This window comes from Chiloscyllium punctatum, chromosome 26 (genome assembly GCF_047496795.1).
Source record: "Chiloscyllium punctatum isolate Juve2018m chromosome 26, sChiPun1.3, whole genome shotgun sequence".
In the NCBI taxonomy this organism is placed as follows: Eukaryota; Metazoa; Chordata; class Chondrichthyes; order Orectolobiformes; family Hemiscylliidae; genus Chiloscyllium; species Chiloscyllium punctatum.
The window spans coordinates 30,583,497-30,596,505 of NC_092764.1; the positions used below are offsets into that span (position 1 = coordinate 30,583,497).

The window sequence follows — 13,009 nt, forward strand, 5'->3', positions numbered from 1 at the left end:
CATCATTTTGCATGACAAAGTATATAATATGGGTTTACCAATGCTTTAAACCTCCAGTTATCTTGAGTCATTAGTGGTTTCATTACATAAATTTTTGTTGAGTGATTGATATACAATTAACTGGAAATAACATAAGCTCAGGGATCACCAGTACAAAAAGTGTTGAATATGCTTAAATTTACATTACATTACAGTGTGGAAACAGGCCCTTCGGCCCAACAAGTCCACACCGACCCGCCGAAGCACAACCCACCCATACCCCTTACCTAACACTACGGGCAATTTAGCATGGCCAATTTACCTGACCTGCACATCTTTGGACTGTGGGAGGAAACCGGAGCACCCGGAGGAAACCCACGCCAACACGGGGAGAATGTGCAAACTCCACACAGTCAGTCACCTGAGGCGGGAATTGAACCCAGGTCTCTAGCGCTGTGAGGCAGCAGTGCTAACCACTGTGCCACCCACAATTGAAAAGACAGACTTGAAAACATAAACCCCAGCTACCATGACCCCACAGCAGAGGTTTTTATCTGCTTCTTTAAACAACCAGCTATTTCATGACTATATCCCTCTTTGGCTAAATTTACTCTTCTTCTCACAACAGATGCCTTTCCATGCAGCTGAACAATATGATGTTGACTTTATTTTGGTTGGTTTATTTGCTTAAGCACTCAAATCAAGCATGTAATTAGTGTGGTGCCTGATTACAAACATATGTATGAAACCAATATATTGAAGTGGCTCTTCTACTTCTCTTAAAAAGTTTCAACTTACCTTCAACATCTGTTTAAAATAGACAAAAAAATGGTTAACAGTGCTATAACCCTTTGCCAACACTATTTCATACTATAATTAAGTAAATTAGCTCCATTATATACAGAGCCTGAATTCACTACCATTACAATGATTACATACAATTTGGTTTAAATAACTAAGTTTATTGGTACTTTATTGCAGACTTTTATAAAAAAGGAGAAAGTTATGTATAGAAACTTGGCATAACATAGGAAGTTCTCTCATGTGAATTTACACACACAAAAAAAAAGCTTAGATTCAGGAAACTTAATTAAGCTCTATCAGGTACCATCATTAGAAGTAACAAAGTCAGAATGATACTGCAAAAAGACTACTATTCAGGTAATCATGCCAGTGTTTTGCAAAAAAAATTACTCAATTAAACCATTCCCCAACAGGTTCTTTTTTTTTCCTTGAACTGTTGATCGAATTGTCTTTTGCAGGTTAACATTGAATCTGCTTCTGCCACCCTTTCGGGCAATGCATTAGGTAATAGCTCATCATGCTTCTGATTACTTTATCAATTACATTAATTCTAAACACTATCAAACCAATTTTTTTTTTAAATGGTGGCATATGTTAACCTTGAACATGTAGATGCAGTTGCTGTTTTCAAATCTAGCCTGTTTTTAAGCATTAAAGCAGAACAAATATTAAAAACATATACATACAAAATGAAGTATTAGTTAGAGTTTAAATATATGCAGGCAACTTCCCTTATATCTTTGGGGAGGTAATGGATTTCAATCAAGATAGATTGGTAGGAACAGTGTAATTAGTCTTAAGGACTAGGGAAAGAAAAAACGAAAAAGGGGGCAATTACAGAGTCGGATGTACAGCACAGAAACAAACCCTTCGGTCCAACTCATCCATGCCGACCAGATATCCTAACACAATCTAGTCCCATTTGCAAGCACTTGGCCCGTATCCCTCAAAACCTTTCCTATTCATATAGCCATCTAGATGCCTTTTAAATGCAGTAATTGTACCAGCCTCCACCACTTCCGGAGGCAGCTCATTCCATACATGCACCAGCCTCTGTGTGAAAAAGTTGCCTCTTAGGTTCCTTTTATATCTTTCTCCTTTCACCCTAAACCTATGCACTCTATAGGTCTCCTTACCCGAGAGAAAAGACTAAATCTATTTATCCTAACCATGCCCCTCAGGATTTTATAAACCTCTATAAAGGTCACCCCTCAGCCTCCGATGCTCCGGGAAAACAGCCCCAGCATATTCAGCCTCTCTATAGCTCAAATCCTCCAACCCTGGCAACATCCTTGTAAGTCTTTCCTGAATCATTTCAAGTTTCACAATATTCTTCCAATAGGAAGGAGACTAGAATTGCACGCAATATTCCAAAAGTGGCCTAGCTGACATCCTGTACAGTGCAACATGACCTCCCAACTCCTATACTCAATACTCTGACCAATAAAGCATACCAAATGCTTTGTTCGCTATCCTATCTACTTGCAACTCTATTTTCAAGAAACTGTGAACCTGCAGTCCAAGGTCTCTTTGTTCAGCATTACACCCCAGGATCTTACCATGTAAGTGTATAAGTTCTGCTCTGATTTGCTTTTCCAAAATGCAGCACCTTGCATTTATCCAAATTAAAACTCCACCTGCCACTCCTCAGCCCATTGGCCCATCTGATCAAGATCCAGTTGTACTCTTGAGGTAACCTCCTTTGCTGACCACTACACCTCTAATTTTGGCGTCACCTGCAAACTTGCTAACTATACCTCCTACGTTCATATCCAAATCATTTTACATAAATGAAGAAAAGCAGTGGATCCAGCACTAATTCTTTTGGCACACCACTGGTCACAGGCCTCCAGTCTGAAAAGCAACCTTCCACCATCATCCTCTGTCTTCTACCTCTGAGCCTGTTAAGCATCCAAATGGCTAGTTCTCCCTGTATTCCATGAGATCTAACCTTGCTAACCAGTGTCCCATGAGGAACCTTGTCGAACACCTTACTGAAGTCTATATTGATCACATCTACCACTCTGTCCTCATCAATCCTCTTTGTTACTTCTTCAAAAAAAAACTCAGTGAAGTTGATATAATTTCCCATGCACAAAGCTATGCTGACTATCTCTAATCAGTCCTTGCCTCTCTAAATCCTGTCCCTCAGGATGCCCTCCAACAACTTGCCCACCACCGATGTCAGGCTCACTGGTCTATAGCTCCCTGGCTTTTCCTTACCACATTTCTTAAAAAGTGGCACCACATCGGCCAACCTCCAGTCTTCCAGCACCTCACCGGTGACTATCAATGATACAAATATCTCAACAAGGGATCCAGCAATGACTTTGCTAGCTTCGCATAGGGTTTTATGGTAGACCTGATTAAATCCTGGGGATTTATCCACTTTTATGCATTTCAAGATATACAGCAACTCCTCTTCTGTAATATGTACTTTTTTCAAGATGTCACCATCTATTTCCCCACATTCTATATCTTCCATGTCCCTCTCCACAGTAAATATTGATGCAAAATACTAGTTTAGTTTCTCCTGTGGCTCCACATATTGGCTGCCTTGCTGAGGGGCCTTATTCTCTCCCTAGTTCCCCTTTTGTTCTTAATGTATTTATAAAAATCCCTTTGGATTCTCCTTAACCACATAACCCAAAGCTATCTCATGTCCCCTTTCTGCCCTCCTGATTTTCCGTCTTAATTATGTTCCTACTGCCTTTATACTCTGATTCATTCAATTTCTCCTGTCAATACTTGATTATAGTCTCAATTTTTCTAGTCGCCAGCTTTCCCTACACCCACCAGCCCTTCCTTTCACCCTACCACAATTGGCTCACTTCTGTCCATTTCAAGAGAGGTTAGTTAGTATCACTACTGTGCAGATATTGGATTTATTGATAATACTCTAAACAGAGAAGCAAATTCAAAAGGGAGACAACATTGGAAAAGGCATTTCTTTTAATGGAAGTTGTAATTAGGATCAGGACTGGGCCACTTGGCCCCCTGAACTGCTCTATCATTCAATAATCAGTTGATTGGATCATCATTAACACTGAAGCCTGGGTGCTAATGATATTTACCCTGAAGTTTAAAATCAAATGAAAACTAAAATTACAGAGGGTTCAGTTAGTGGGATTTACTATGGATGTTCATTGAAATTAATTTTTTTCAGCATGACATCATGCAGGCCATTCTTATTTCAACACTGTCCAAATAGATCAAGTATACATATCTTTAAAATCAAGTAAGTACCCAAAGTCTAAAAATTAGTTTATTCTTACTTTAGCTTTTCAAATTAAAAGTCTATCTGCATTGTTACTGATGTCTGATGTTACAAAAACAGTGCACATTACATATAGAACATACTGCAGGTCACAAAAAAAAAGGTGTTGCACAGAACTCCAACTAATAAAACATAACAGGGAATGCTGCTCAGAACCACCAATTTAGTTTATTCAATGAATATATACTGCCATATAAAGAAGTATTTCTGTACAACAAGCCTGGTCAAGAGAATGTCTCTTAAGTAGTAATCAAAAGGTTTAAACACTGAGTTCCAACTAGGAAATATTTAAATACATCATAACCTCTTTAAAACCAAAGAATAACATGGTGGAAACTGTCCCCTTCAACAGATATTATACACCTGAAATAATGAGAAAAAAAGAGGCAACAACTCTTATTGCAGATGGTATAAACTATCAAAAAAATTTGCAGCAATTTAAGTTTCTAGAAGAAATGAGGTCACATAATTGTCAATTCCACTGAAATCCAATACCCGATGCAAAGCAAAAGGCTCTATGTTACTGCACTAGCCATTCAGCAATTTGAAATGCAGTGCATTCATGGTCAGCAGAAAAGCAACATGGTGGCTCATTTCAAAAGACCATGTAAACATACCAAATTGCTGCTGTAGCCACACATACTCATTTTGGAAAATTGCTCAGTACAAAAATATTCAAATATGTTGCAGTGCAGATAATTCATTTCCTTTGAGCAAACTCAAAGAGATCAGGACTTCAAGTCATTTCCTTCAGAGACTGGATGTGGCCTGAGATTCTTGTAGAGAAGATGAAGGATCACAAGTAGCAACATTTCTGAAGTGCTACTCAGAGCCACTATAAATGGGGCCTGAGAGGCAAAGTCTGCTTCGATGCGACGGAAGGACAACTGGAGTACTGCAAGGGCTAGCAGGCTATTTTGAACTCCAATCTCTATGCTGACTGTTTTGCATAAAGGAACAGGTAATTTTAAGCAATAAGCCATGAGATATCCAATAAGCAATCCAAACACAGGAACAGCAACTCCAGCAACAATTATTTCCTTACGAACATTGCAAAGTATGGCTGCTCCCATCTGGTAAGCCATGAAGAGTCCTCCAATAATTAACAGGAAACTGAGGGGTCGAATGAGCAAAAGTAAGAACTTGCTGAGTCGTGGCAATTTATATTTGATCAACATTCCAGTTGAAATGGGAATAGCGATAAACAGCAATGTCACAAGGATCTTAGTAAACGGGACATGCAGTGTTTCATGAACATTGAGAATATGGGTATAAATGGTGGATGAAAGTGGCATCATACCAGTCGCGACTACAGTTGAGATCAAGGTCATTGAAATGGCAAGGGTCACATCCCCTCCTAGAAGCAGACTGTAGAGGTAACCTCCACCTCCTCCGGGGGTAGAGCAAGTTATTATCAGCCCGAGGGAAAGAGCTTTGGGAAGGGAAAAGACCTTGGACAAAGTATATCCATATAATGGCATCAACAGAAACTGCCCAATCACTCCTAGAATGACAGGATGTGGCTGTTTGAGAAGACCTCGCAGGACTGCTAACTCCACTTTACAACCAAACGCACACTTATTTATAAAAACTAAAGGCAGAAGGAAATAAAGGAGGGGGTTCTGAGAGAAATGCGCCAAACTAGTTGAACCTGGATCATCATCAGTGGGGGACACTTTAATAATATAATCTTTTCGCTCTTCCACAGTGAATGGCTCAACCTTAGTGACATCCAGAAGGCGGATTAAGAGAGGCGCGGTCCCAGCCAGTCCGGATTTGATGCTGACAATGTAACTTTTCACAAATCCTATGGTTTCAGCCTCACTGACGTTAATGATGGTGAGGACATCAGGGTCCAGAGACTGAACGAACAGTTTACTACCATCCTTTTCCTCGGCGCTGCTGTAGCGACTGGAAACCACAATGATGCCTTTGGTGTTTTCGGGAAACTCAAATTCAGTGGAGGTGCCGTCTCCGATCGTCACGTAGTACAGTGCTGGGGTCGAGCTGTTGGAATCCACAAGGCAGTAAACGCCGCTGGGGAGCGGCAGCAGCAGCAGGAGCAGCAGCGCCGGCTGCACACTGGCCAGCCACAACAACATGGAGCGGTCACACATTCCCCCAACACCCTCACCACCACCGCCAACTTTCCGCTGCGTCAGTCCGGGCCCCCCCCCCCCCCCCTCGGGAAAAGGCAAAGCAGCAGCAGCCGGCCGTTCACTCCGGAGAGGGGAGCGCTCACAATCGGCCGAGTCCCAGCCTCATTCGAGCGGGTGGAGAGGCTGAACCCCGGCACCGGGAGGCCAGTACTCTGTCTCCGGACATACCGCAGCCTCCCCCCCGTTTACCGGTAGCGTCTGTGCGTCTCGCCGCCCCCCAGAGAACTTCCTTCCGGCACAGCTTTCCCCGTACTTTCACTTTGTCAGTCAGTGGGGTAAATGTCAGAACATTGCCGTGCTGCTGAGTTAAACCCCCACTCTCCACTCTCCACACTAACCCAAATACCTGTACTGACGTACAGTGATCAGGCTCCAGCAGATAAATAGTCGTGTCAGTCTTTCAAATGACGCCTCCTCTCCCCTCCCTTCCCCGTCTTAGGTTTCCCCTCTCGGGGTTTCACCAATTGACAATTTTCTCTCTCCTTGTTCACAGTCTAGCGATTAGCGCGTTCCCACATTTGTTGAAGCTTCTTCGGCATCGACTCAACGGAAGCCGCTTTTAATATCAGGGCAACTGCCGGGCGTTTCAGCACAACCCTTTCCCAATCGTGGGGCGGTGATGTTCCTGAGTTTCGTTGTTATCCGGTTCAATACAGAACCCACCTCCAGTTTCGTCAGACTGAAGGCTCAATCCTCAATACCACTGGCAGACATTAACTCACAAAGTCTGCTGTTTGGGGCTTTAGAATTGGCTTTTGTCTCCTATTCTATGCTGTGATATGATAGATTCCATTAGGTCTTCAGGGCTGAACCTCACAAAGTAGAATTCTACAGACAATTGGAAGGTTGGCTTTTTGTATGTAGCGCCGCTGCGGTTCTGAAAGAGAACACTCAGTTGGTGGTTATAGTTGTATTATCCAAAAATAAACTCAAAAATGAGATTTTGATTTCATAGTTCAAGTTGAAGGTGACTTAGATATTCAAATCTTGGATAATGTTTTTTTTTGGTTTAGACAATCGTCGTTGCCAATTGTTTATTTGACAGGAAAGCTGAGGCGACTTACAGCTGAAGACTGAGTCCACGGCTGACTAGACAGAGCGATTGGTTTTCATTCCATTTCCTGCATATCGCTTGCTTTTACAGACAGACCTTATAGGACCTGAATGGAATTGCAATTCGAAAGGAAGTCTTCAACTTCTGTCAATTATAGATAGTTAGTTAGATTTTGCCCAAAATTTGCCAGCATGCTCTCTGTGTTAGAATTTACTGGAACATAGTATCTCAATGCGTTTCCATCAGTTAAATATTTTCGATTAACGTCAGTTCAGAAATGTTTGAACCAGAAACTGTAAGAAATGGGAATTTATAACGTTAACATCTGGAATCCTCATTCAATCTTCTGAAAACAACCCCATTCTCCGCAAAGCAACTCCCTTGGTCCCATCTCCACCTTTTCTCACTGGGTTTGGAAACAATTCCAATTGTAGAATGTTATTTCTTCAGGCAGTAAATTGTGGTTAGGGTTTTCTAAACTTAAGTTCATATTTTTTCGTCATCTTATTTTCTGTTCCTTTGTTTTCTATTTTCATGACATAATATGGAGATGCCGGTGTTGGACTGGGGTGGACAAAGTTAAAAATCACACAACACCAGGTTGTAGTCCAGCAGGTTTATTTGGAAGTACAAGCTTTTGCAGTGCTGCTCCTTCATCAGGTAGCTAGTCACGTACCTGGTGTTGTGTGATTTTTAACCATTTTCAATACAGTTTTATGTTTTTTCTCTGGTCAGCATTTTGATTCTAAGTCACAATTTCCTCCTACCATTGTTCCTGTTTCTTTCTTTATACTTGCATCTGTGGTTAATGAGACCGGTTACTAATCACATTAGTCTCTAATGGCCCTGACGGTCCTTTGCCCTCCCTATTGTCAACTTAATTTATCAGATTTGTGGGACACATCTAGAGACCCAAATAATGGACATCAGAATCATTATCAAAACTTAAGACTAGCATCAGTACTATCCAAACTTGACTCTGATACAGTCAAATCTCCCTTCTCAATATGAATAAATGCACAAAAACTAGCTTTAGCATATTCAACTGTGTACCTTTGATGTTAAAATGGTATGAGATAAGTAAATACATAAAATAAAGACTTGTTATTTATGTTAGTTTACAGAATAAAGGAAAGAGTTAAGGATTACAATTACAGCACAGCGCAATCACAAAATCTTTCATTAAGAACAGGCAAAGTGGTAAAAGAGGGGGAGGCATGGCCTTGTTAGTCAAGGACAGTATAACGGTGGCTGAGAGAACATTTGGTGAGGACTCGTCTGCTGAGGTAGTGTGGGCTGAGGTTAGAAACAGGAGAGGAGAGGTCACACTGCTGGGAGTTTTTTTTATAGGCCACTGCAGAGTTCCAGGGAGGTGGAAGAGAGCATTAGCAAAATTATTCTGGGTAGGAGTGGAAGGAACAGGGTGGTCATTATGGAGGACTTTAACTTCCCCAACATTGACTGGAAATGCTATAACTCTAGTACGTTGGATGGATCAGTTTTTGTTCAATGTGTACAAGAGGGTTTCCTGACACAGTATGTCAAAGGGCCGACAAGAGGGGAGGCCACATTGGATCTGGTGCTTGGGGATGAACCAGGCCAGGTGTTTGATTTAGTTGTAGGTGAGCACTTTGGAGAGTGTGACCATAATTCAGTTATGTTTAGTTTAGTGATGGAAAGGGATAGGTACAGCCACAGGTCAAGAGTTATCGCTGAGGCAAGGGCAATTATAATGAGATTAGGCAAGAATTAGAATGCATAGAATGGACTAGCAAAATACAGGGGATGCAAACAATGGAAATGTGGAGCTGGTTTAAGGAACAGATGTTGCATGTCCTTGATAGATATGTCCCTGTCAAGCAGGGAGGAAGTGATAAGGTAAGGGAACCATGGTTTATAACAGAAATTGCATCTCTTGTTACGAAGAAGAAGGAGGCTTATATGTTGATGAGGCAAGATAGTTCAGATGAGGCGATGGAGAGTTACTGATCAGCTAGGAAGGATTTAAAGAGAGAGTTAAGGAGAGCAAAGAGAGGACACGAGCAGTCTTTAGTAAATAGAATAAAGGAGAACCCTAAAGCTTTCTATAGGTAAGTGAGGAATAAGAGGATGATTAGGTAGGAATAGGGCCAATCAAAGACAGAAATGGGAAGTTGAGTGTGGACCCTATGGAGATTGGAGAGGCACTAAACAAACATTTCTCATTGGTTTTCACTCAGAGAAAGGAGAATATTGAAGAGGAGAAGAATGAGGTACAAGATATTAGACTAGAAAGGATTGAGGTTAGTTACGCACAGGTGTTATCAATTCTAGAAGGAGCGAAAGTAGACAAGACCCCTGGGCCAGATGGGATTTATCCGAGGATTCTCTGGGAAGCTAGGGAGGAGATAGCAGAGCCTTTGGCTTTAAATTTTGAGTCGTCATTGTCTACAGGTTTGGTACCTCAGAGGACTGGAGGATTGCAAATGTTGTGCCCTTGTTCAAGAAGGGCAGTAGAGATGACCCAGGTAATTATAGACCAGTGAGCCTTACTTCTGTTGTAGGAAAGGTTTTGGAAAGGATTATAAGAGATAAGATTTATAATAATCTAGCAAACAACAACTTGATTTCAGATAGTCAACATGGTTTCATTAAGGGCAGGTCATGTCTCACAAACCTCGTTGAGTTTTTTGAGAAGGTGACCAAGCATGTAGATGAGGGTAGAGCAGTTGACGTGGTATACATAGACTTCCGTAAAGCCTTTAATAAAGTTCCACATGGTAGGCTGTTGGAGAAAATGCAGAGGCATGGAATTGAGGGTGATTTAGCAGTTTGGATTAGAAACTGGCTTTCTGAAAGAAGGCAGCAAGTGGTGGTGGTTGATGGAAAATATTCAGCCTGGAGTCCGGTTACTAGTGGTGTGCCACAAGGACCTGTTTTGGGACCACTGCTGTTTGTCATTTTTATAAATGACTTAGACACAGGCACAGGTGGATGGATTAGTAAATTTGCAGGCGACACTAAAGTCGGTGGAGTAGTCGACAGTGTGGAAGAATGTTACAGGTTGCAGGGGGACTTGGATAAACTGCAGAATTGGGCCGAGAGGTGGCAAATGGAGTTCAATGCAACTAAATGTGAGGTGATACACTTTGGGAAGAATATCAGGAAGGTAGAGTACTGGGTTAATGGAAAGATTCTTGGTAGTGTGGATATGCAGAGGGATCTTGGAGTCCATGTGCATAGATCCCTGAAAGTTGCCACCTAGGTGGATAGTGCTGTTAAGAAGGCATACGGGTGTGTTCGGTTTCATTCATAGTGGGATTGAGTTCTGGAGCCTCAATATCATGCTGCAACTATACAAAACACTAGTCCAGCCACACTTGGAATATTGTGTACAGTTCTGGTCCCCATATTTCGGGAAGGATGTGGAAGCATTGGAAAAAGTGCAGAGGAGATTTACCAGATGTTGCCTGGTCTGAAGGGACGGTGTTATGAGGAAAGGCGGAGAGACTTGAACCTGTTCTTATTGGTAAGAAGAAGGCTAAGAGGAGATTTGATAGAGACATACAAGATGATCAGAGGATTAGATAGGGTAGACAGTGAAAGTGTTTTTCCTAGGATGATGACGTCAGTTTGAACGAGGGGGCATAACAACAAATTGAGGGGTGATAGATTTAAGACAGATGTCAGAGGCATGTTCTTTACGCAGAGAGTGGTAAGGGCGTGGAATGCCCTACCTGCTAATGTAGTCAACTCAGCCACATTAGGGAGATTTAAACTATCCTTAGATAAGTACTTGGATGATTTTGGGAAAGTGTGGGGGGACGAGCTGAGAATAGTTCACAGGTTGGTGCAACATTGAGGGGCGAAGGACCAGTTCTGCGTGTATTGTTCTATGTTCTATGTTCTAAAATGCTATGAAATGAAAATGGAATTTAACTTATTCAGTTCTTATAAATCAGTAATCCAAAACAGCATAACTTTATTCCTAAAACATAGCATATCCTCCAAGTTTATTAACAAATGGAAAATCTATATTTTTAAACATCATTCTGCCTCCTGCCACTGCACTGGGATGGGAAGCCTGCATGATTGAGATGAATGATGCATAGCTTGAATCGGAAGTTAGCACCCACTTTGACTGTAACCATATGTGCAGTGTGACTGATAATAAAAAATGCTAGCAGTCACAGTGGGGCAGGCAGGATCCATGGTTAGAAAGCAGGCTAATGTTTCAAGTCCAGATCACTCTTCATCAAAACTCTGCAGTGCCACTGATGATTGTAGATCCAAGGATGCTCACATCACACTTGAATTCGGCACTGGTTGCTAGTTTGCTGTGCTTTAGTCCCATCACTTCACCAAGGAAACAATAAGCAGCACTGGAGCAGGGTAGAAAGCAGAAAGGCAGCAATGAGGGATGAGGAGAAGGATAAATAAGTGTTGGAAGCAGAGCTGTGTGACTATGTGATTGCAGTATTTGAATTGAATTGAGTTAAAACATTTGAAAACAAATCTTTTTACCTGCAGTTACCTGCATCATTGTTATCAGTGACTTTACAGGCCTTGTGATTGCACTTTTGGGTGGGAGTAGCTGGGGGGGGGGAAGGGGAGGTGGTGGAGGTGGAGACACATGCACCTCCAGTAGTTTGTGAGCATACGTAGCCAACATTCAATTTAATTCATATACATTAAAATCTAAAGTCAGCAAGTTCCAAGAAATTCAGTGAGTCTATGCAAACACAGTTTCTGGTGTCATGAACATGATTTTCATTTAGATAGGAAGGACCAAAATGACTGACAATTGGGATCGAAAAAAAAACTAATTGCACCTGCATCAAATTTCCACTATGCAGGTTACATCGTCATTTCAAATATTTAATTTGTGACAAGTGTGCATTACTTGTTGAAATAGCAGACTCATCATTACTATTTGGGAAAACAAAGGTAATGTTGTCTGGTAACTCTATCCATGCTGCAGTTATTATTTTTCCATTGTTAAAATATCTGGACTCTTCTCTTCAATGATTAAACCATTGTGTCTTTTGTGTCAATTTTCAGCATCAATTATTTATCATAATGCTGTGATACAGGCTGCAGATGAGGGTAGATTCAACATAAAAACAGAAGTAAGTTATTCTCCTTTCTTTAGGTCAAGATCACTGGAGAAATTGTACTGAGGAATCTGTGACATTCTGAATGTTAAGTGTAATATGTTTTGACAGCTTCAAATTTCATTGTGACACTTTATTATAATATGGGTGAGATTTAGATGCAGTGATTCATCAGAGGGTTCTATCTTGCAAAAGCATGTTGACGCTTACAATGAAAAAAATGTCTTGAAAATGTTCTATTGTAGAATATCTTTGATATGGTTTCTTACTTGTTTAGACGCTGAATTACCCTTTTGAAGGGTGATTTTACATTAGAGTAGATTTTACTTTAACATCAATGATCAGATGTTTGATTGGTGTTTTATTCCAGGTGCAGTTTTTTCTTAGGCTTCTAAAATAAATCACATTTTTATTGCATGACTTCTGAGGACTGCATATAGTAGATATGAGTTGGGAAGTCGTGTGAGGTTGTACAGGACATTGGTGAGGTTTCTACTGGAAGATGGTGCCCAGTTCTGGTTGCCCAGTTATACGAAGGATACTATTAAGCTGGAGATATTTCAGAAGAGATGTACCAGGATGTAATTGTGTATGGAAGGTTTGAGTTATAATGAAGGGTTGGATAGGCCGGGACATTTTTCAC

General features: G+C 41.1%; 1 protein-coding gene across 1 annotated transcript; it reads right to left on the reverse strand.

Moving 5' to 3' along the window:
* Window positions 1-947: 947 nt before the first annotated feature.
* Window positions 948-7,049, reverse strand: slc10a3 (solute carrier family 10 member 3). Its single transcript, XM_072596019.1, has one exon. It carries the CDS (start codon window positions 6,175-6,177, stop codon window positions 4,789-4,791), a length of 1,389 nt encoding a protein of 462 aa, XP_072452120.1. The 5' UTR covers window positions 6,178-7,049; the 3' UTR covers window positions 948-4,788.
* Window positions 7,050-13,009: the final 5,960 nt, after the last annotated feature.

Bases quoted from the DNA above. Each gene is read 5' to 3' on its own strand.
- slc10a3 (XM_072596019.1), bottom strand. From the start codon at position 6,177: ATGTGTGACCGCTCCATGTTGTTGTGGCTGGCCAGTGTGCAGCCGGCG.